Genomic DNA, 21,909 nt, shown 5'->3' on the forward strand with positions numbered 1-21,909 from the left:
CTTGCTCACGAGGCCGGAGCAACAGGCACTTGCTGTGTGCGAGTTAGAATATGCGAGGCGACTAAAACTCACAGTCCTGACATTGTGTTACAGGCCACAAGGCTGCAGGTCAACAAACGCACTTGGATTTGACACTGGTGATTGAGAAAGGCAGGAAAAATCCAGACCAAGAGCAAGGTAGACCGAGCAGTGGTTGGCAAACCACGGCTCGCGAGCCACACGAGGCTCTTAGGCCCCTTGAGTGTGGCTCTTCCACAAAAGACCATGTGTGGGTGCTACCTCGATAAGGAATGTACCTGTCTATATAGTTTAAGTTTAAAAAATTTGGCTCTCAAAAGAAATTTCAATCATTTTGTACTGTTGATATTTGGCTCTGTTGATTAGTGAGTTTGCCGATCACTGGACTAAAGCATCACCTTGGCACAACGGGAATGGCAGCAGTTAACCCCCTCTTTCCACCTGTCCTTCACCCCAACTACAGGCTCAGGGCTCTGGGAGATCCCTGGAGGACTCCACCTGTGTTCTCACAGTTCTCTTCATCGCTGTTGTCTGCACAGTCGTCCTCCCCGTCACAGCGCCAGGACAGGCGGACACAGCGGCCTGACCGACAGCGGAACTGTTCAGCTGTACACATGGAGGTGGCTGGCAAAGCAAAGGCCTAATGAAAGGCTGGCCCCAGTTCAGCCCAACACACCACCCTGCCACCCGCAACTGCACTTTCTGTCAGTCCCCATGCCACTCTTCTTGACACCGGAGTCCTACTTGGTCTACGGGGCACTTCGTATAAAAGGGTGCCTTTTTCTCAAGCCACTTTACTGCCATCTGCTGGAAAACAGCTGTGACAATACATAAAGCCATATACTGTGATTACAGACTACATGTCCACTATGCGACGGGCATCCCTTGGACGTGGTGCACAACTTACACAACTGCACTCGGCCGTGCCCAGTCCGTCGCCGTGCTTTGTCTACAAGCAGCCCTCTTAACATCCTCCCGGCTCTTTGGCTTCACAACCCATCTCCCTACTTCCTGCTCAGACCTGCCGCGCTGTCCCCCACTCACTGCAGTTGCGTTCATCAGACTGGTCATCACAGTCCGCGTCCCCATCGCAGCGCCAGCCTGCGTTGATGCACAGGCCACTGTCACACATGAACTCCCCAGAACGGCAGGGCTGGTGGGAGGCTGGGGAGACACGGTCAAGCTTCTGTCTCTGACCAGACTATGCATACTGAGTGCCCCACAGCAGACCAGAAAGCCAGTCTTAGCACTCCGGCTCCTCCGGCTCTGTCCAAGAGGAGCCAGGGAATCCAGAAAGCCCCCACCTCCAACCCGTGCTCCTGCCCCAGCTGGCACCCGTGTCTTGCCAACCCAGCCTGGCCTCCTCCCCGCCTCCGCCCAGCTGGCTAGAGCACTCACAGCAGTCAGACTCGTCTGACCAGTCTCCGCAGTCATCGTCTCCGTCACAGTGGTAGATGTCGAGGATGCAGCGGCCATAGGCACACTGGAACTCTTCCAGGTTGCAGGGGGGCGCTGGCACTGCCGAGGCTGGAAGGAGGGCAGGGGTGGGGAGGGGCATATGCTCAGGCCTGGGTGGAGCAGAGGGTTCCCTGAGTCCTCGAAGGGGCAGGATATTCAGGCAGCGTGCCTTCCTCAAGTGAGATGTAACCACGCTTCATTGAAGATGGCCCTTGTAGACTCCCATATTCAAGCAGACCAAAGGGAGACTCCCTTCCCATTGGGGGAAACTGCTTCTTAAGAACCCACTCTCGGCCCTGGCCGGTTGGCTCAGCGGTAGAGCGTCAGCCTGGCGTGCGGGGGACCCGGGTTTGATTCCCGGCCAGGGCACACAGGAGAAGCGCCCATTTGCTTCTCCACCCCTCCCCCCTTCCTCTCTGTCTCTCTCTTCCCCTCCCGCAGCAAAGGCTCCATTGGAGCAAAGATGGCCCGGGCGCTGGGGATAGCTCCTTGGCCTCTGTCCTAGGCGCTAGAGTGGCTCTGGTCACGGCAGAGCGACGCCCCGGAGGGGCAGAGCATCGCCTCCTGGTGGGCGTGCCGGGTGGATCCCGGTCGGGCGCATGCGGGAGTCTGTCTGACTGTCTCTCCCTGTTTCCAGCTGCAGAAAAATACAAAAAAAAAAAAAAAAAAGAACCCACTCTCCTTGCCCACTATTCCCGTACTCCTCAGCCTGGCTGACAGCCCATGCAATGAGCCCTCTGCCCTATCCCAGCCCAACAGCCTGAGGTCTGGGGCCACTCACGACAGCTCTCCTCATCTGAGCCATCTTTGCAGTCGGTGTCACCATCACAGTACCAATGTTCGGCAATACAGCTTCCATCACTGCAGCGGAATTCCTTGTCAGAGCACTTGCGCATGTCTGGGGGGGTGCAACGGGACAGAAATCTTGAGGAAGCCCTATGAGCAACCCTCTTAACATCCTCCCTGACTCCCACCAACACTGGCCCTGGTGGTCTGACCAGCTGGCCACACTCCACAGATTCGGTGCAGACTCTCCAGGGAAAGCTGAGGCCCTGAGGAGACTGGGCCTCAGGCTTCTGCTCCGAGTTGCTGGGGTGGGTCTGGACCACTCTGCCCCTCCTGCCTGCCTCCAGCTGCTCCAGACAGATACCTGGGCAGGGCTCGAGTCATTGCTGCCCTCTTCTCCCATGGCCAGACTGTCCACCAGCCACCTGTCTGCCTCCCGGAGCACCACTCACCACACTGCTCATCACTGTTGTCGCCACAGTCATTGTCACCATCACAGTGCCACAGGCTCCGGATGCAGTAGCCATTCTGGCAGGGGAACTCGTCCTCCTCACACTCCCGGGGGGCTGTGGGCACAGAGCAATCAGGCTGCTGCAGGCAGCGGGGTCAGTGCCTGGAAGCCCAACAGAAAGCCTCGCGGAGCCGAACAGGCAGCAACAAGGCTTCCCGGAGGGATCGAAGCAGGCGGCATTCTCATGGGGGGTGCGGGGAGGGCCTTATCTGACCCCTGGAGGTAAATGGACAGGGCCAAGAGCTGAAGACCCTAAGGCTGACGTAGGCCATCACTTTCTGGTTGAAAATCCCTTCCAACAGAGCCTGAGAGCCCGCCTGGCCAGCACTCACGACAGTCCTGCTCGTCGGAGTCGTCCTCGCAGTCATTGTCTCCATCACACACCCAGGAGCGGCGGATGCACTTGCCATTGTCACAGTGGAAGTCAAGAGGGGAGCAAGTGGGCAGCACTGAGTCCCGGGGAAAAGAAGGAAAAGGGAATCAGTGTGGTGTACTTCCTCAGGCAGGCTCAGCCAGGCTACCTGAGTTTACCTTCCTTCTTCCGATTCCTGCCTACCCCCAGCCGATGGGGAAGCTACGCAGAAACTGGTAGAGAAGAAAAGAGAGTATCAGCCAAGCATGGTAGGAGGGGTTCACGAGGCAGAACAGCCGGAGGAACTCGAAACCACTAAGAAAGCAGTAAGAAAAGCATAAGAGAAAGAAGTGTATCTTGTTCTTTTCCTCTGGTTAAATGATGATTGGGACATCTGGACTCAATGTCCCAGTAAGTTCTAGAACTTACTACTTATCACACTGAGTAAGTCAGCTCCTCTCTGAACTGTAGGTTCTTCGCTTGTACAATGGAGATAATTATACTCTGCTCACAGAGGTCTTTTGAGACAATGCAGTGAAAGTACAAAATGAAAGTGAGCCATTTACCATCACTGCAATTAGCTGAAATGGTTAGGGTTAATGAGGTCCAAGTTATAGCTTAATTATTATTAGACTAATTAGGCATCCTTAGACGTAGGTGCCGCTGGTTGTACCCCTAAACCAAGACAAATGACTCAGCAGTGATATTTCTATGTATCTAAGACAGGGCCCTCTACCCTGGTGTGCATATGTTATTACACTAGAGGAAAAGAGAGATTTAAAGAGGATATTAGATTTCTTTCTTTTTTTTTTTTTAGCGAGCAAAGGGAAGGCAGAGACAGACTCCCGCATGTACCCCAACCGGGATCCACCCGGCAAGCCCACTAGGGGGCGATGCTCTGCTCATCTGGAGCCCTTCCTCCATTGCAACTGGAGCCATTTTTAGCACCTTAGGTGGAGGCCATGCATGGAGACACCTTAAGCGTCTGGGGCCAACTCACTCCAACTGAGCCATGCATGGCTACAGGAGGGGAGAAAGAGAGAGAGAGAGAGAGAAGCAAGAAGGGGAGGGGTGGAGAAGCAAATGGGTGCTTCTCCTATGTGCCCTCACCTAGAATCGAACCCGGGACTTCCATACGCTGGGCTGACGCTCTACCACTGAGCAAACAAGCCAGGGCCAAGAATATTAGATTTTTTTTTTTACAAAGTTTATGTTATTAAAGAAGATGTGATTGGCCTGACCAGGCGGAGGCACAGTGGATAGAGCGTCAGACTGGGATGCGGAAGGACCCAGGTTCGAGACCCCGAGGTCGCCAGCTTGAGCGTAGGCTCATCTGGCTTGAGCAAATGGCTCTAGCAGAGGGTTACTCCTTCTGCTGAAGGCCCGTGGTCAAGGCACATATGAGAAAGCAATCAATGAACAACAAAGGTGTCACAAAAAAAAACTGATGATTGATGCTTCTCATCTCTCTCCATTCCTGTCTGTCTGTCTGTCCCTGTCTATCCCTCTCTCTGACTCTCTCTCTGTCTCTGTAAAAAAGAAAAAAGATGTGATTGTATATAATGTCAGTATAAGAAACAAATAATCTGCCTGACCTGTGGTGGCGCAGTGGATAAAGCATCTACCTGGAAATGCTGAGATCGCCAGTTCAAAACCCTGGGCTTGCCTGGTCAAGGCACATATGGGAGTTGATGCTTCCAGCTCCTCCCCCCTTCTCTCTCTCTGTCTCTCTCTCCTCTCTCTCCCTCTCTGTTTCTCCTCTCTAATAATGAATAAATAAATTAATTAATTAAAAAAAAAAGAAACAAATGATCTGCATTCATTATGTAGTTTGCACATTAAAAAATACACAAACACAAGCCTGACCAGGTGGTGGCGCAGTGGATAGAATGTTGGACTGGGATGCAGAGGACCCAGGTTAGAGACCCCGAAGTCACCAGCTTGAGCACGGGCTCATCTGGCTTAAGCAAAGCTCACCAGCATGGACCCAAGGTCGTTGGCTTGAGCAAGGGGTTATTCGGTCTGCTGAAGGCCCGCGGTCAAGGCACATATGAAAAAGCAATCAATGAACAACTAAAGTGCCACAATGAAAAACTGATGCTTCTTATCTCTCTCCCTTCCTGTCTGTTTGTCCCTATCTGTCCCTCTCTCTGACTCTCTCTCTGTCTCTGTAAAAAAACAAACAAAAAAACCCCACATGTAGTACAAACACACAAACACATATTCATATAATTAAGGAAACTACCTGTAGTTTCAAGGGCGTTTTCCTCTATACTTGTTTCAAAGTTTGTTTTATTGCACATGTATATATGGAAATTTGGGAAATACACAAGGACTGGAGCCATATATATTATATTATATGGGTGAGGAAATCACCCATCCACCATATCTTCCACCCTTGCACCTGTGCACGGCTCTGAGCCTGACACAGCTGAGGCACGGATAACTTCACCACGTTTGTCCTTGCTCCCCCACTCGGGTCCCTCTTCTCCCACTCCCCACTGCCCAGGGGGGAGGTTCTTACTGCATCCATCCTCATCGCTGTGGTCCCCGCAGTCATTGTCTCCGTCACACTGCCACTGGGCGGGGATGCAGGTACACTCGCCGAGGGCACTCACTGCGCAGGTGAAGTGGCTCCGACCACAAGCACACTCGGGGCTGCTGGCTAGGCCTGGGCAGAAGGAAAAGGAACCAGTGAGGCACAGCTCCTGCCCAACAAAAGTCCACTCCAGGGAAGAAGGTACAGGAGCCAAGTCTAGGACCACTGCCACCCAGGTGACGTGGTAACAGTGAAGGGAGGTGTTACCTTCATGTAAGACCTTCATGTAAGACCAAGTATGTAATGGTGACTTCCCCTCCTCTGAGACACAAACAGTCAAGGAGATACTCTCTGACTCCAGGCTTACAAATAGTCCAGGTACCCCCCTTGTCTGACAGGATTTTTTATATAGCACCCTGTAAAGCCAGTGGTCGTCGAGGCCAGACAGGTTCACATCAGACCGGGCAGAGCACAGGAGAACCATGGAGCTGAAAGGTGTTGGGCCATTCTCATTTACTGGATTCTTTCAATAGTGGGCAAGCAAATAGGGGAAAGCCGCTTCTGCCCGCAGCGGGAGAGCAAGCAGGCACACTGCCCCTCGCGGTGGTGGTGGCGGCGGCAGGCAAGTGATCAACACAGAGGAAATCACCTTACCTGTAGCCTTATAGAGACCACACACACACACAGGCACACGACTTTCGGCCACGTGCTCACGCACCAATCATGCAATGTGCTTGCAGCCAGAAGACAAACTAGCAAGCCTAACCATAGCTGTTTTCCCTCACACCCAAAGGCCCAGAGACAAATGATGTCACCTGGCGAGTTGGTGCTCTTGGGGTAGGGGAGCAGGGGACAGAGAGTTGATGCAGCGGAGACCTCTATGTCTTTCCCTTCCAAACTAGGTTGAGATACAGAAGCTTTTATCTCTGAGCAGGATCAGGCCCTTGGTGTAAGCCGGGGAAGGCAAGAAATAAGAGTAAGATGAAAGTGCTGGACCCCCTTTAGGGATAAGGAATCCAGACAGCAGGACAGGAAGCAGCACAGGTTGCTGTGTGCCCCCCTGTCAGAGCTCACTTTTGAGCCAGGAAACCACTTTTGAAAAGGAGGAGTGGGGTCCAAGGAGGAAGGGACTAGGCTGCCTCATGGGACAGTGAACGGGACTAGGCAGGGCTTTCCTGTCTGAGGGGCAGGCCACAGCCTGGAGGAAGGATGGCAGAGGCAGCCCCTCCCCCCAGCCTCAGCAGCACACAGATGGGCTTCCCTATTGAGCCTAGAGCTATCTGCCTGGCCAAGTCCCATGACCGGCTGCTGTACCCCTCCCTAGAGTGCCCAGCAGGATGCCCTCGGATGGCGTGTGAATGGCTTGGTGCCCCCTGCTTCAGCCTCAGCTGGAACAAAGGGTTCTGCTAAGGTCACTCTCCCCCTCCCAACATTCATCTAACCCGCTGGGCTGCTTGCAGCTGGGAAAGAAGGGGGCCACAGCTCATTGCTAATCTCTCCCCCTTGCTTTCTTCTCCCCTTCCTCCCCTCACTGGACCCTACCCTCAAGTTGGACTGAAGCAGGGAAGGAGTCAGCTCCTAAATTTCCACCCCTCTTCCTTTCCCATTTACTGGGCGCAGCCTCTTTCTTGGCTCATCTCCTTGATGTACACCCTCATCGTACATTCAACCTGGATTAGGGTTTAGGGTCTGGAATAAGAGAGTGTACTGCTAAATCCTCCAAAAGCAAGGAGAGAGCCCTAGATCCCTCCCTTTCCGCTTCTGCCCAAGAGTGAGCATGAGCATAAGGTAGATGAATGGATAAATGGATGAATGGATGGACAGATGAATGGATGGAGGAATGAATGAATGGATGGATGGACAGATAGATGGTTGGCATGGGGATCAATGAATGCCTGAAACTACAGGCAAAATGTATATTTCATGGAGTAAAGGACCACAGCTCTCAAGAGATCCTCAACTGAGACCTTGCCCTTTCCTTCTACATGCTGAGAATCAGCTGCCCTGGAAAAGACGCAGTGTTTCCTGTGGAAACCAAAGGAATCCATTTGAGAGCTGCAGCAGCACCCCTGTCGCTCCAGGTCTCTCTGTAAGTGCACGACAGAAGACCCTTTCCCAGGGAAGCTGGAGACCCAGCTGCCCAGCCCCAGCCTCTTGTGCCTGTTCTCAGAGCACGGAGAGGAAAGGGGTGGGGGCCTCTTTCACTCAGGCCCGGAGCTCTGGAGCCTGAGGAACTTTTATAGTGTGACCAGCTCATCATGGCTCTAAGGACTACTTTAGGGGACTTGGCTGGATGAAACAACCAAGGCTTAGGATTCCAGAGGATTCCATGCCGAGGGGCTCTCCAATGTGCTGACCCCCTTTGTGGGGAGGAATGGAGAAGAAAGATAAGGCTAACTCACTGATTCTCAACCAGGGATGGTCTTTCCCTCCCGGGGACACCTGGCAATTGAGGTGATGTTTTTGCAGTTGTCGTGTTTGGCGGTACTTCTGGCATTTAGTGGATAAAAGCCAGGGATGCTGCTAAATATCCTGCGATGTACAGGACAGGCCCCACAACAAAGAAATTCTCTGGCCCAAAATGTCAATAGAGGTTAAGAAACTCTGCTAGCTACACACAGCAGGAAGTGGGGCTGTACCAGTGAAGAGTTCAGGGTAAGGGCATGACTAGAAGAGAAAGGAGGAAGGAGACATTTGGGGGATGGGAGTGAAAAACCACTGGACCTAGAGCAGACAGACCTGGGTTCCCTTGACCAGCCGTGCGTCCTTTTCTAAATCACTTAGTTCCCTAAGCCTGTTTCCTAGATAAATGTGAAAGAAGCTGACCTCATGCTTTGGCACACCAAAGACGCTCAATAAATGCAGGATGAGAGTGTGCAGGTGTGAGGATACAGAAGCTAACTTTTTCCAAAAGGCCTTGATTTTAAGAGCTCTAGTGTCAAGATTGGGAGAGCAAGAACAGCAGCATCCTGGTGCTGCATGCAAGTCAAAAGGAATGCGCCTGACCTGTGGTGGCGCAGTGGATAAAGCGTGGACCTGGAAATGCTGAGGTCGCCGGTTCGAAACCCTGGGCTTGCCTGGTCAAGGCACATATGGGAGCTGATGCTTCCTGCTCCTCCCCCCTTCTCTCTCTCTGTCTCTCTCTCCTCTCTAAAAATAAATTAATTAATTAATTAAAAAAAAAAGAAATATCTTCTGATGTTTAAAAAAAAAAAGGAATGCTGAAAGAGGAGCCTTCAGTGCTCCTCCCCCCCCAGGTCCCCGCTTCTTTTTAGGGTGCCACCCACCTTTGCCTGAATAATAGCAAAAGTCCTGATTTCCCCATGCAAACTTCAGGAACAAAGTATTCCACCCAGTGGGCACCAAGTTAGTCGCAGGCGGCTAGAGAGTCACGACTTTCTGCATGTCAGAGCAACATCTGAACATCAGCATGTGAAGGTCAGGCAGCCACCAGCCAGGCAAACCCTTGGCCTGGCCATTCATTTCATACAGTAAACAGACATATTATACTTCAGAAAGTCAACTCTTCTGGACAGATGCTGCCCGCCCCTCTGGGATCCCCAGACATGGAATTCTGCCTTTTCACTCAAATCTTAGCTGTGATCATAAAGGACAGCTTTTAACCCTTTTTAACTAAAAGAATGGTGAGTGAAAAAAGGAAACAAATGACTGTGGGTGGCAAAATTCAGTGCTCATTTTAAGAAGTGTTAAGTTAGAATACTCAGCAATGCTTCCGGCCTTTAAAGCTACTGGCCAGTCACACTGCAAGCTCCCATTGGCATCCAGTGGGCCCTTCAACCTAATGTGATTCTTCAATAAGGTGACGATCTCTCCCCAAAGTGTTCACTATCCCTGAACATCAAGACGTTCAGCTTTTGTAAGGTGACCAATCGTCCTCCTTTTGGGAGGATAGTCCTTCTTTTGTAAGTTCCATCCTCCCTTGAAAAGTGTCCTCCTACATGTCCTCCTTTTTGATATTGGAAGACTAATCTGTAGATGTCCGTATTCAATTGATGCAGAATCGATCTATTGCGTGTGATGTGATGTATTTTTATCTAAATGAGTACTTTTTTCTTACAATTATTATTAAAAATTAATAGGCATGTAAGCATAATTACAACATAAAATATTACAAATGTTTTAATTATGCATTTATCATATTATAGTGTATTATTGTTGCAATGAATAAAATGTTTCTTTTATTTATGATATTGTTTTTTTCAATTTATTTTTGTCTTCCTTTTCATTGTAAAAATGTGGTCACCTTAGCTTTTGGGATACAATGTGCTCACAGGGCCTTCTTAAAAGGTTAACCACAATCTCAGTCATCTTCCCAATTTCTCACTGTACTTTTTTGAAGAAAAGAAGGGAAACATCCATCTGGTATACCAGACAGTGTATGATATGAGAGAGCATGGATTCTGGAGTCAGAGAGATTGGAGTTCAAATCCTGATTCTACCTCTAACTGTAACACTTTGGGCAAGTTATTGCCTCTGAGCCTCAGTTTTCTCATCCATAAAATGGGAATGAGAATAGTTCTACTGGAAGGGGTTTTACAAAGATTAAATTAAATAACCCATGTGAACTGCCCAGCACAGGGCTGGCATACCTCAAAAACTTCATAACAATACAGCCATCATCACTAAGTACTCACCAGGTATCCTGAGCAATTTTCTAAATGCTTTTCAGACACTATGTAACTGGAAGCTCTCAACAGTGCCCTAGGAGGTGGCGCTGTTTTTTATTATCACCACTTTACAGTTGAAGACACTGAGACACAGAGAGGTAGAGTCTCTTAATAGGTCACAAAGGTACCAAGGGTTGAAGCCAGCATTCACACCCAGGCAGGCAGGTCAATTCCTGAGTCTCTGCTCTTAATCACTTCACTATAGTGCCTCCCGATAATGGTATTGCTATTATGAGAGTCTCCCAAAACCCTTAGGTTAAAAAAGGGAATTTAAATCCTGAGACTTCTGGGTCCCTCCCCTTTATGCAGTCTCGATTAGCGAACAGGCCATGAGTGTATAGGTCTCAAGCAGTGACATCTCCTTCTGATTATTTCTAAGGCCAAAAACCAATTTCCCTTGCCTTCAGGTAAGGTAGTGAAGCAGAGACAGTCTTTTAAACCAGCACTTCAGTGTTGTGTTGGTTCAAAAAGGAACAGGGCTCTGACAACAAGTAATTATATTCTGTAGTTTCTCTTTACAGCTTACAAGCTACTTTTGCATAAACACTTGCATTCTCATGACATCAGTATAATAACCCGGAGTAGTCACTGAAGTGCCCATTTGACAGGTAAGGTCACCTCTTGCATTATCCAAGGTCATGGGGTGAATAGAAGAGCCATGAAGTCCAACCCATTCAAACCCTTAGGCCAGCATTCTTCTCTTAATGTTATCTCAGAGTTTGAACTTTCAATAAGCTTCCTGACCTACACTGATGCACACTCAAGTTAGAGAAGCACTGCTCTCCACCATCTCACAGAGTGCTCAAGTAAAGGGGGACCACACCTGGAAGCCCAAGGTGGACAGTGACTACACAGCTACAGAACAGCTTTTTCAAGTTGAACCAGAGATGAGAGGCTTAAGGAGTGCCCACTGAGTGCTGGAATATGATGACTACCCCAGTGTGCAAGGGATGACAGTGGGAAAGGAAGGAATCAATGCTCGTAAATGAAGGATGCTTTCTTATAACACATGAAAACTCTCCTCTCTTCTCTCATCCACTAGAGGCAATGGTGAGGATGTAAACTTTATTTAATGGGGATAAGTTACATGAAATTACCCTAAACTACATCCAGGCTAATTGAGGGACCGATTCACTGATTTCAGCTCCTTAATGTAGCCAAATCAGTAAGTGTCTCTCTAACAGGAATGTCCTTGCAGCAAGACAAAACTGACAACTGAAAGGAGTGGCAGCAAGGAGCCACCTGGAAATGGATCTAACCTCATCCAAGGGAGACCTGGAATCTGGAGGGAGCTGGGTGCCTATAAACAGCCACTCTTTGAAAGAGCAGAGCTTGCACAGAAAACATCAGAAGCAACACTAAGGGCTGAGAGCGGGAGGCCAGGAAGTGAACCCTTTCCTGACGCTGCCCCATCTAGACCCACGCAGCCCCAGCCCTGACTGAATTAAAAGCCCCTGCTCTATATCCCAGAAGCCCTCTGTGCCTCCTCTTATGATAGCGTTTAGCACACTGGGATCATTGTTCACTTACTGGACCATATACCTCTTGACCTCTTGGTTGTGTAATCTCGAGTCTTGTATTTGTATTCACAGCGCGTAGTTCAATGTTTGTGATATAGTAGATGATCAGTTTAAGTTTGTAAAATGAATGAATAAATACATGAATCAATAATACATTCCTCGGCCTCTCTGCCTCTTTCGGCCTCTGGGACACGGTGGAGGTTGCCGGCACCATGAAGATCTGGACCTCGGAACACGTCTTTGACCACCCATGGGAAACTGTTACAACTGCTGCAATGCAGAAATACCCAAACCCTATGAACCCAAGCGTGGTTGGAGTTGATGTATTGGACAGACACACAGATCCTTCTGGAAAGTTACACAGCCATAGACTTCTTAGCACAGAGTGGGGACTGCCATCCATTGTGAAATCTCTTATTGGTGCAGCAAGAACCAAAACATATGTGCAAGAACATTCTGTAGTTGATCCTGTAGAGAAAACAATGGAACTTAAATCCACTAATATTTCATTTACAAATATGGTTTCAGTAGATGAAACCTCATCCTCAGGACTGAGAAAAAACTGTTTTGACTCAAGAGGCCATAATCACTGTGAAAGGAGTCAGTCTCAGTAGTTACCTTGAAGGGCTGATGGCAAGTACGATATCCTCAAATGCTAATAAAAGGCAGAGAAGCAATGGAATGGGTCATACATAAATTAAATGCTGAGATTGAAGAACTGAGAGCTTCGGCAAGAGGGAGCATAAGGACACCTATGGCAGCGGGGGCATTTGTAGAGAAATGACGATAAAAGTTGGTATACAACATCAGTCCCCCGGATCTCTTCTAGCTGGCATTATATTTATTTTTTATTTAAAAACCACAACTATATTCTAGGTAAAACTTTTTTTTTTAATAAGCTGAAGAAAGGCTATGTGACTTGATCAAAACAAAGGTACAGGGTTGCTAAATAAAAGAGAACATCTGAAATTATTATTAATGTTGTTTGAAATGATGTCTGGTTTTGAAGATTCCAGTACTTATTTGAAAATGTAACAATTTTTGAAGGGTACTTGGAAATGAAGGTTAGCATATGAACTCTCCCTCAGGTGGACTTGTTAAGCTTCCCATGCACTGGGACTCTCCTTGGCTTTGGACCAACCCTGGAACAAAGCCGAGCCGCCCTGAATATACGCAATTGCCTTGCCACAGTAAACTTCACAAGGTGACTCACTTTCAAAGGAGAAATTGTATCATTTTAAAAGATATATTAATTTGTATAAAACAACTTGCTCTACTATAAACCACCATTAAAAACTATAGTGTTATAATGTGGTACTTAAATGACATTTTTGGAGTGAAGATTATCACTGAAGTAATATGTAATTCCAACAAAAATATGATTTGATTCTATTAAATAGTACTGTATTGATTTGCCAAAGTTTCGTAACAACGTGAAGGTTATTACCTTCCTTGGATTTGTACTTTCTGAGTTAGTATGCTGTATCGTGGGCTGGCTATGTTAACTGAAAAAATAAAGTCATTACTAGAAAAAAATAATAATAATACATTCCTCTGGAGTCCTATGGAGAGTTGGAGTCAAAGGAAAAGAGGCCTAGAATATCAGAAATAAAAGTAGTTATTTCCTACCTAACCTGTACTTACTTAAGAAAATAGGAATTTTCTTTTTCAGGCAGCTTCCTAGTCCTATCCAGTTCACTCCCTTCCAAGGGTTCCTTTCACTCGCTGTATTATCATACTGTGATACCAACATGCTATGACTCTTATTTATTCTTGTTTTTAGATCCCTATAGGCCAGCCGTACCTGGCTGGATTTCACTTGGTGAAATCTTCACCTAGTGGGCCCTCTCAAAAGGCCATACCATCAGACACCATCAGACATGATTAGTGGTCCAAGTACATTCAGCCTTCTCTTGCCACTTTCAAACACAGAAAAGAAGTTCTTAATCTTCAGCCTCCACAGTTATGAGGCAGAAGAGCATAATGTTAAGCACCTGGGAACAAAACTAAGCTAATTCCTGCCTCTACAGCTCTGGGCACATTATTTATAACTTACTTTTTCATCAGGAAATTTGAATGTTATAAGAATAAATTAGTTAACTCATGAAAAGCTCTTAGCATAATGCTTGGCACGTACTAAGCTCAAGAAGTGATAACTCTTGGCCCTGGCCTGTTGGCTCAGTGGTAGAGCGTCGGCCTAGCGTGCGGAGGACCCAGGTTCGATTCCAGGCCAGGGCACACAGGAGAAGCGCCCATTTGCTTCTCCACCCTTCCGCCACGCTTTCCTCTCTGTCTCTCTCTTCCCCTCCCGCAGCTAAGGCTCCGTTGGAGCAAAGATGGCCCGGGCGCTGGGGATGGCTCTGTGGCCTCTGCCTCAGGCGCTAGAGTGGCTCTGGTCGCAACATGGCGACGCCCCGGAGGGGCAGAGCATTGCCCCCTGGTGGGCAGAGCGTCGCCCCCTGGTGGGCGTGCCGGGTGGATCCCGGTAGGGCGCATGCGGGAGTCTGTCTGACTGTCTCTCCCTGTTTCCAGCTTCAGAAAAAATGAAAAAAAATAAAAAAATAAAAAAAAAAAGAAGTGATAACTCTTGCTATTACTGTTGTAGAACATGACTCAGAACTGTCTGATCTAGCCACATGATGATTTCAGGGCTGGAGATGTCTAAAAACCCTACTGTGTATCACCTCAATGAGTTAAGTGGTGGTATGAGTGACTACTGGAAGAGGTGGAAGAAGGTGGCAAGAATCCGCTTTATTTGCCTTTCTCAATTTTTTTGTATTTTTCTGAAGTGAGAAGTGGGAGGCAAGACAAACAGACTCCCTCATGTGCCCAACCAGGATCTACCTGGCATGCCCACCAGAGGGCGATGCTCTGCCCATCTGGGACATTGCTCCAATGTAACCGGAGCCATTCTAGCACCTGAGGCAGAGGCCATGGTGCCATCCTCTGCGCCTGGGCCAACTTTGCTCCATTGGAGCCTTGGCTGCGGGAGGGGAAGAGAGAGACAAAGGGGAAGGAGAAGGGGAAGGGTGGAGAAGCAGATGGGTGCTTCTCCTGTGTACCCTGGCCGGGAATCGAACCCGGGACTTCCACACACCGGGCTGACACTCTACCGCTGAGCCAACCAGCCAGGGCCTATTTACCTTCCTGTGTTACCCTTCATCCTTGCCTAATATATCAACCAATTCCTAGGAGGCAAGTACAGAAAAGAGAAATCTAAATTCAGAACCTATAAATTACAGAGCAATTAAAAAATGAATTAGTTTCGAACCTGGCCTGGTAGCTCAGTTGGTTAGAGCAATGTCCTGACATGCCAAGTTTGCAGATGCAATTGCTAGTCAGGGCACACACAGGAATTAACTGGTGGATGCATAAATAAATAGAACAACAAATCAATGTTTCTCTTGCTTTCTCCCTTCCTCCCTCTCTCTAAACATTAAAAAATAAATTTTAAAAAATGGATTTGTTTCCTCCTTTGTAGGCTGGGGGTAATAATAGTACCTATTTATTTTATAGGATTGTTGGGAGGTTTAAATGAGATAATACATAGGAAGTACACACACAGTAAGCAGCTGTTTTTGTTGTTGTGATTACAGTAGTCCCTCCTTATCTGCAGTTTCAGTTACCCCTGGTCAATAGTGGTCTGAAAATATTAAGTGGAAAATTCCATAAATAAACAATTCATAAGTTTTAAATTGCATGCCATTCTGAGTAGTGATACAATCTCACACCATCTACTCCATCTGCCCGGATGTGAATCATCCCTCTGTCCAGTGTATCCATGCTGTATGTATAATACAATAAGATATTTTGAGAGAGAGAAGCCCCATTCATAAAACATTACAGTATATTGTTGCAATTGTTCTATTTTATTAGTTATTGTTGTTAGTGTCACTATGTCTAATTTATAAATTAAACTTTATCGGAAGGATGTAGGTATAGGAAAAAGGACATAGTATATATAGGGTTTGGCACTATCTCTGGTTTCAGGCATCTACTGGGGGGTCTTCCAACATATTCCCTGTATCCCCTGAGGATGGGGGGGGACTACTATATCATTATTAATTCCATCATCTCCATGCAGATCTTCAAAAGTCTACTTACCCTGCCCAGGAGCTCAGTCAACAGATTTCACAAATCCAATAGGAATTGAATGGGGCTGTGCTTTGTGAGGGCTGTTCAAAATATTGCTTTCCTTTCCCTCTACATCTCAAAACACAAGTAACACATGGCTTCAGTGAGCAACAAACCACATCTCCCCTTCTGGGAGCCTTTTTAGACCTCCCTCTTCAAAAATCACCTGAAAAGTCATTCTGAATGCACTGGGATTCTCTGGGAAGGGAGATCTGAAAACAGGGAGGCAGGTCAACTTAAGATAAATTATGGATATTCCCCACCTAGATCTTCTGGGATAACTTGGATATACAATATTCTGTTCGAAGAGGCAGTATATAGGTTACAGCAGTGGTCACCAAACTATGGCTCGCGAACCACATGCGGCTCTTTGGCCCCTTGAGTGTGGCTCTTCCACAAAATACCACATGCAGGCGCTACCTCGATAAGGCATGTACCTACCTATATAGTTTAAGTTTAAAAAAATTGGCTCTCAAAAGAAATTTCAATCATTGTACTGTTGATATTTGCCTCTGTTGACTAATGAGTTTGCAAACCACTGCCGTTAGAGCAGGGGTCGGGAACCTATGGCTTGTGAGCCAGATGTGGCTCTTTTGATGGCTGCATCTGGCTCACAGACAAATCTTTTTTTTTTTCTTTAAAGATAGTTCTAATTTCTTTTTTTATTTTATTTTTTATTTATTCATTTTAGAGAGGAGAGGGAGAGACAGAGAGAGAGAAGGGGGGGGAGGAGCTGGAAGCATCAACTCCCATATGTGCCTTGACCAGGCAAGCCCAGGGTTTTGAACCGGCGACCTCAGCATTTCCAGGTCGACGCTTTATCTACTACGCCACCACAGGTCAGGCGACAAATCTTTAATTAAAAAAATAATAACGTTAAAAATATAAAACATTCTCATGTATTACAATCCATTCATTTCCTACCGCTCATGTTCATGGTTGCGGGTGGCTGGGGCCAATCACAGCTGTCCTCCGGGACAACACCAAATTTTTATTGGATAATGCATAATGTACACGGGTCGTTGTATGGCTCTCATGGAATTACATTTTAAAATATGTGGCGTTCATGGCTCTCTCAGCCAAAAAGGTTCTTGACCCCTGCATTAGAGAGTTAATAACTTAAGCTCTGGGTTCAAATCCTGGCTCAGTTATTCACTAGCTATGTGATGGCAAACTGCTCTGAGCCTTAGTTTCCCATCTGTCAGACAGGCACCTAACAATACCTACCTCATAAGGGTACTGTTTGGACCAAATGTGATAATATACGCTATATACTTATCACAGTGCTAGAAATACAGCAAAAGACTTAAAAATATTAAGTGTCTCAGAAGTACATTTGTATTTTTCAGGTCACATGTCCCAGTTTGTGGTGTAAAACTGGTCACCTGGGGAGATGATTCCCAAAATGAAGACATTTTCATTTGAGGGCAATACACATTAGAGCCATTCACTCTTACTGCCTCTCTGAACCTGTAGCTGAAACTTCTTGTTTAAACTGTCTGGAGTGAGGAGGGGGTGGGAAGGGGAAAGAAGAGAAGGGAGCTCCGCTTTCTTATTTGCTAGACTTATGGTTATTATAACCAGACATCTGCATTTGGTTTCCAGAAGGTTGTAGCCAATCCAAAAGAGAAACTTTCTCTCGTCCTTATTATCCATGCCCAAAAGGTGGTGGCAATCCAAGGAAGGCGACACTGGAGCACTTCCCCCAACTGCGTTGCAGGCCGGGCAGGAACTGGAGCTGCTGCATTTGCAGAGATCACTGCAGGCCCTCAAAGCTATTTTATTTCATGTGTTAATCAGGTGTCTCTCCCAATGCCTGACTCTGTACCTGCCTGGTCCTACACTCAGTCAGGGGGAGGGTTCCTCTCCCCCAAAAAAGCTCTGCCTGGAGCCACTAGCTTCCCGGCCCCAGAAAACCTCCGATGATAAATTATGCAGCAGCACCTTTGTGTTGCTGCCTCTCAGCCAGATGGGTTCGCTCCCAGTCTTTTGTTTCCGGCTTTGCTTGCAGCTCTGATCCTCCGCTCTGCACAGAGGTGAGGCGGGGAGCTCCTGTAGGCCAAGTTAGGGCTTGCAGCAGGTCCTAACAAGGCTTTCCCAGCTGAGTCTCAGACAGCACCCTTCCCTTGCTTAGTTTAACCTGAGTGAACAGGGAAGCAGGGCGTTAGGGACCCTTCCAGTTAGTCCACTCAACTGTGAGCAAGGATGGAAATGCCTACGTGCAGTGAAAGAATGAAGTGTGCCTGGAAGGGCATAAGAGGTGCCTAGGGGCACCTAGGATGTTTGCTTCTCGCTAAATCAAAAATGCAGAACAGAAAATGGAGTCAAATGACTGCCAGGAAAGCTAGAGAAGCAGCTCTTTTTAACAGCTGCTCTAGGTTACATACAGTCAGCTTTCTGCAGCCCCCCAAAACATCCCATCACTTGGCACCAAGCTAAAAGGAAGAGACAACAGGGGTCAAACTTTGAGGTAGAGGAGCTGGGGGTGAGTCTGGGACTCCGAGACCCACATCAATTATCCCTGCACATTGACAGGATTCCTGATTGAAGACGGTAGTCACTGAAGGCAGGCGGCTTTGCAACAGCCCAGCCCCCAAATTGGGGCAATTACTACCTCATGAGCTCTGGGCCTGACTCCTTTCCCAGGCCAGTGGGAGGGAGAGCTTGGAATTCTAAACTGTTCCAGCTACAAGAGACCTCAGCCAGCACCTCTCACCCAGGGTCATAGCAACCTTCGAGTGAGGTGTCTGGCTGCATCCCTGACCACAAGGCTTTCCCAGGGAAGTTCTCAGAGGAAAGCCCCATCTCCCAGGACCTCTTCCAGGAGAACAAAGGCAGTGTGGGCTCTTAGATTCACAGTATAGCTTAATAGGCCTCTTTTCTGGAAGTGTACACAGGAGGGAACTATGCTTAGGTTTCACTAGGTTTTTATGGTAGGGGTGGAGAGGTGGAGAGAAGGAGCAAGATCTTTAAAAGAATCAAGCCAAAAACCAGCTGAAATGAATTAAGGGCTGAGTCTCCATTTTAGCATATAACACTGTAGTATAATGATTTGTTTACCTGGCTCCCATAGTCCAAAGGCAAGAACCATCTCTAATCCACTTACGCAAGCTTTCTAACAGCTAACATTTATCCAGGCCTAGAGTAATGCAGTAGTTGTCAGGCTCTTTACTAAATGGTTTAAACATACTATTATCTCATTTAATTTTTACAATGTTTGAATGTGATAACTTATTACTATTTCCCTCCACCCTTATTTACAGATAAGATCCCTCAAGTACAGGGATATTGTTTTGCACAGAGTCATTAATAAGTACCAAGATCAAATCCAGGTCTCCCTGTGTTTCTTAGTCACCGAGCACTGCATGCAGTGATTAGCTCAGTGCTTGACAAATGTGCATTTGCAGAATGAATGAACAAATGAATGGGTATAAAGCCCAGTATAGGGAATGCTCTTGAGTGTACTGGGGAGAAAAAACCTGTCCCTGCCAGCTCTAAGCCGGAGGGAGAACAGCAAGCATAGGCATTCATCAGAGCTATTTATAGGGCCAAACCCAGGCTCTGCCAACCAACCAGTCAGCACGAAGTCTTCCCTGGGACACTGAATCCCACCAGGCAGTAGGGGAGAAGGGCTTCTGATGGTGAAGATGAGATGGTAATCCAGACACAGTCTGAGGCCCACATGCCACGTGCCCAGGCAACTGTAACAAAACTCATGGCTAAGCTGCATCAAGGAATGTAGAAACTGTGGCTATAACAGGCTAAAAGACCTAGTCAACCAAGCGTATGAAACTCTCATAATTATGAGATGTGCCCAATCATAAAAAAAAGACAAAACTTCTTTAAGCAGTCCCCAAAATGCTGTTCCTATTCAGAAAGCCCCTAGTATTGATCTTCTCTTTAGAACAGAAGCAACATAGTCAATCCCTCCCGTTTTCCCTTCTTTTGGGGATCAAGACTAGCAGTCAATCAGTACAAAGGGTGAGCAAAGACCTTTAAAATCCACCCTTGTCCTCTGTGACCCCCCCATGTTCTTTGCTAACCCAGAAGATGGACATGCCCAACGTGCTTTGTATTAGACATGGCCAGACTTAGTTCCTTTGCACCTGTCATTCTTAATACCATGTGCTAGTCCCAAAGATGTTATCTGATATTCAACAGGGGACAGAAGAGGAAATCCAAAATCAGTGACAAGCCAAGCATCTTTCACAAGTCCAACAAGATCAGGGACAAGGTCAACTAAGAACCATGACAACAGCCAGATGGAAAGGAGAGAAGCCTCAGCTCCACTCTTGTGCACTTATCTGCAGAAACAACCTTCCATCTACCTAATTACTCCTAGGCAGAATTTTTAATTATTTGCTGACCTGAAAGAGACCTCAAAGATAAACATGGTTTCCACTCTTCAAATGGTGGTAGATTGCCCAAGGCCCCACCTCAACCCGCAAGAGAAAAATGCTATTACCAGCATTCAAGTTTCTTTCCAAAATGTTTAAGGTTGCGGTGTTATACAGACTCAGGCCAAACGCATAGGCTCTAGGCGAAGCCGACAGGACTAGCAGCATCCACATAGCACCTTCAACTTCAGTGTCTTAAATTCAGTCCTAGCTGAGTCGGGTCTGCCCTAAAGGTCTACCACTGTGACACACTGTCTTCTCCGTGAGCCCCTGGAACTCAGGGTTAGGAATTTCGTGGTAGCATTTTTGGTTGAGCAACTGCTCACTCTCACTGGGGAAGCATGAATCTGTCCCTCCCAGGCCTCCAAGCACGGCTCATTATCAAGCTAGGCGAAGTTTAGATCTTTGTGCCACTGACTGTCCTTACACATATGCACAGAAAACCTCCCATGCTTAGCAGTTTCCATGAAACTTTTGTCCTTAAAAAGAACTCAGAAGAGTTACCAAGAATGCTCCCATCGTGCGTGTGTGTGTGTGTGTGTGTGTGTGTGTGTTAGCATTAAATATACACAGTTCTCTACCCCATTCTCAATGGAGATGCAGTGTATTGTATGCAGCTTTGCCATCTCTGAAGCAGTAAAATCCTCTTGGCCAGTCTCAGCCTGGAACCTTCCAGCTCCCCTTTCCTTGGGGCAGAAGGCGACAGTCTCCTCTCTGGCTTTGTTGGTATCCGTTTTAGTCTTTTTTTTTTTTTTTCCAGTGCCTTGCCATTTCCCTTGATCTTTTTCAAAACTTCCTCCAGGGGGCCGAAAGGAAAGTTCCATCCCCTTCCCTTGCAGCCCGAAGGGGGAAACCCCCAAAAAGCAAAGCTGTCCCTTTAAGGGGCCCATGTGGTGGGAAGAGCGGCCACATTCCTACCCCAGTAGGGCCGCTGTCCCGACACGCCAAAGAGGCTACAAATAACCTTCCTGGAGAGAGCCCGGGAGGGGGAGAGCACAGTGCGAAGAGGAACGTGGGTCGGCCAGGCTACCGCTCCGAGAGGAAGAGCGGAGCGGAGAGAAAGAGCTCCGTCGGCGTTAGAGAGGGCATGGAAAAAGTCATTTAAAACCCACGGGTAGTTTAAATAACAGACATGTGAACTCTGTTCTGGATTTGGGAGGTAAGCCAATCTTTAAAACAAGTGCTTAGGCATCTCCACGCCCTGCCAGGCAAGTTCCGAAAACTGCATAATTTCCACACGAGCTTCCCCACGTTAAAAGAAAGACCGGTGCAAGGCCGGGGACTACAGACCCCTCCATTCCCAGCCCCACCCCCTCATCCGGGCTGCGAGGAGAAAGGCAAGATTCGGATCTCCCCGCGGTTGAACAGTGGTGGGTGAATAGAGTTGGGGTTCAAAGACCAACGTTCTTTGATCTCTGGGCACAAACTAGAGGCAGCTGCTAAATCACGGGGTGCACCCACGGCCCTAGGCGGCTGCGGAGAAACAAATTCCACCGGGGCCCTAAT

The 21,909-nt window shown here is 47.6% G+C and overlaps 2 protein-coding genes and 1 pseudogene across 4 annotated transcripts in view; 2 read left to right on the top strand and 1 right to left on the bottom strand.

Annotated features, from left to right (window-relative positions):
• LRP4 (LDL receptor related protein 4) overlaps positions 1–21,909 on the bottom strand; it is a 61,259-nt gene that overhangs the window by 38,208 nt on the left and 1,142 nt on the right. For both annotated transcript variants that reach the window (XM_066251439.1, XM_066251438.1), the window contains exons 2-8: positions 5,650–5,796; positions 3,106–3,222; positions 2,715–2,828; positions 2,258–2,374; positions 1,417–1,545; positions 1,063–1,182; positions 517–642 (exon numbers count right to left, since the gene is read on the bottom strand). In XM_066251439.1, the coding sequence (XP_066107536.1) occupies positions 517–642; positions 1,063–1,182; positions 1,417–1,545; positions 2,258–2,374; positions 2,715–2,828; positions 3,106–3,222; positions 5,650–5,796 (870 nt within the window). The remainder of the gene's footprint in view (positions 1–516; positions 643–1,062; positions 1,183–1,416; positions 1,546–2,257; positions 2,375–2,714; positions 2,829–3,105; positions 3,223–5,649; positions 5,797–21,909) is intronic.
• LOC136320747 (PRELI domain containing protein 3B pseudogene) lies at positions 12,040–12,681 on the top strand (annotated as a pseudogene).
• Positions 21,433–21,909, top strand: part of CSTPP1 (centriolar satellite-associated tubulin polyglutamylase complex regulator 1) — a 182,693-nt gene continuing 182,216 nt past the window's right edge. Inside the window, exon 1 of one of the 2 annotated variants that reach the window (XM_066251447.1) lies at positions 21,433–21,562. The gene's annotated coding sequence lies outside the window, so the exon portion shown is untranslated. The remainder of the gene's footprint in view (positions 21,563–21,909) is intronic. The other variant, XM_066251444.1, reaches the window with a different exon arrangement.

The sequence above is a fragment of the Saccopteryx bilineata genome, chromosome 1, assembly GCF_036850765.1.
Source record: "Saccopteryx bilineata isolate mSacBil1 chromosome 1, mSacBil1_pri_phased_curated, whole genome shotgun sequence".
Classification (NCBI taxonomy): Eukaryota; Metazoa; Chordata; class Mammalia; order Chiroptera; family Emballonuridae; genus Saccopteryx; species Saccopteryx bilineata.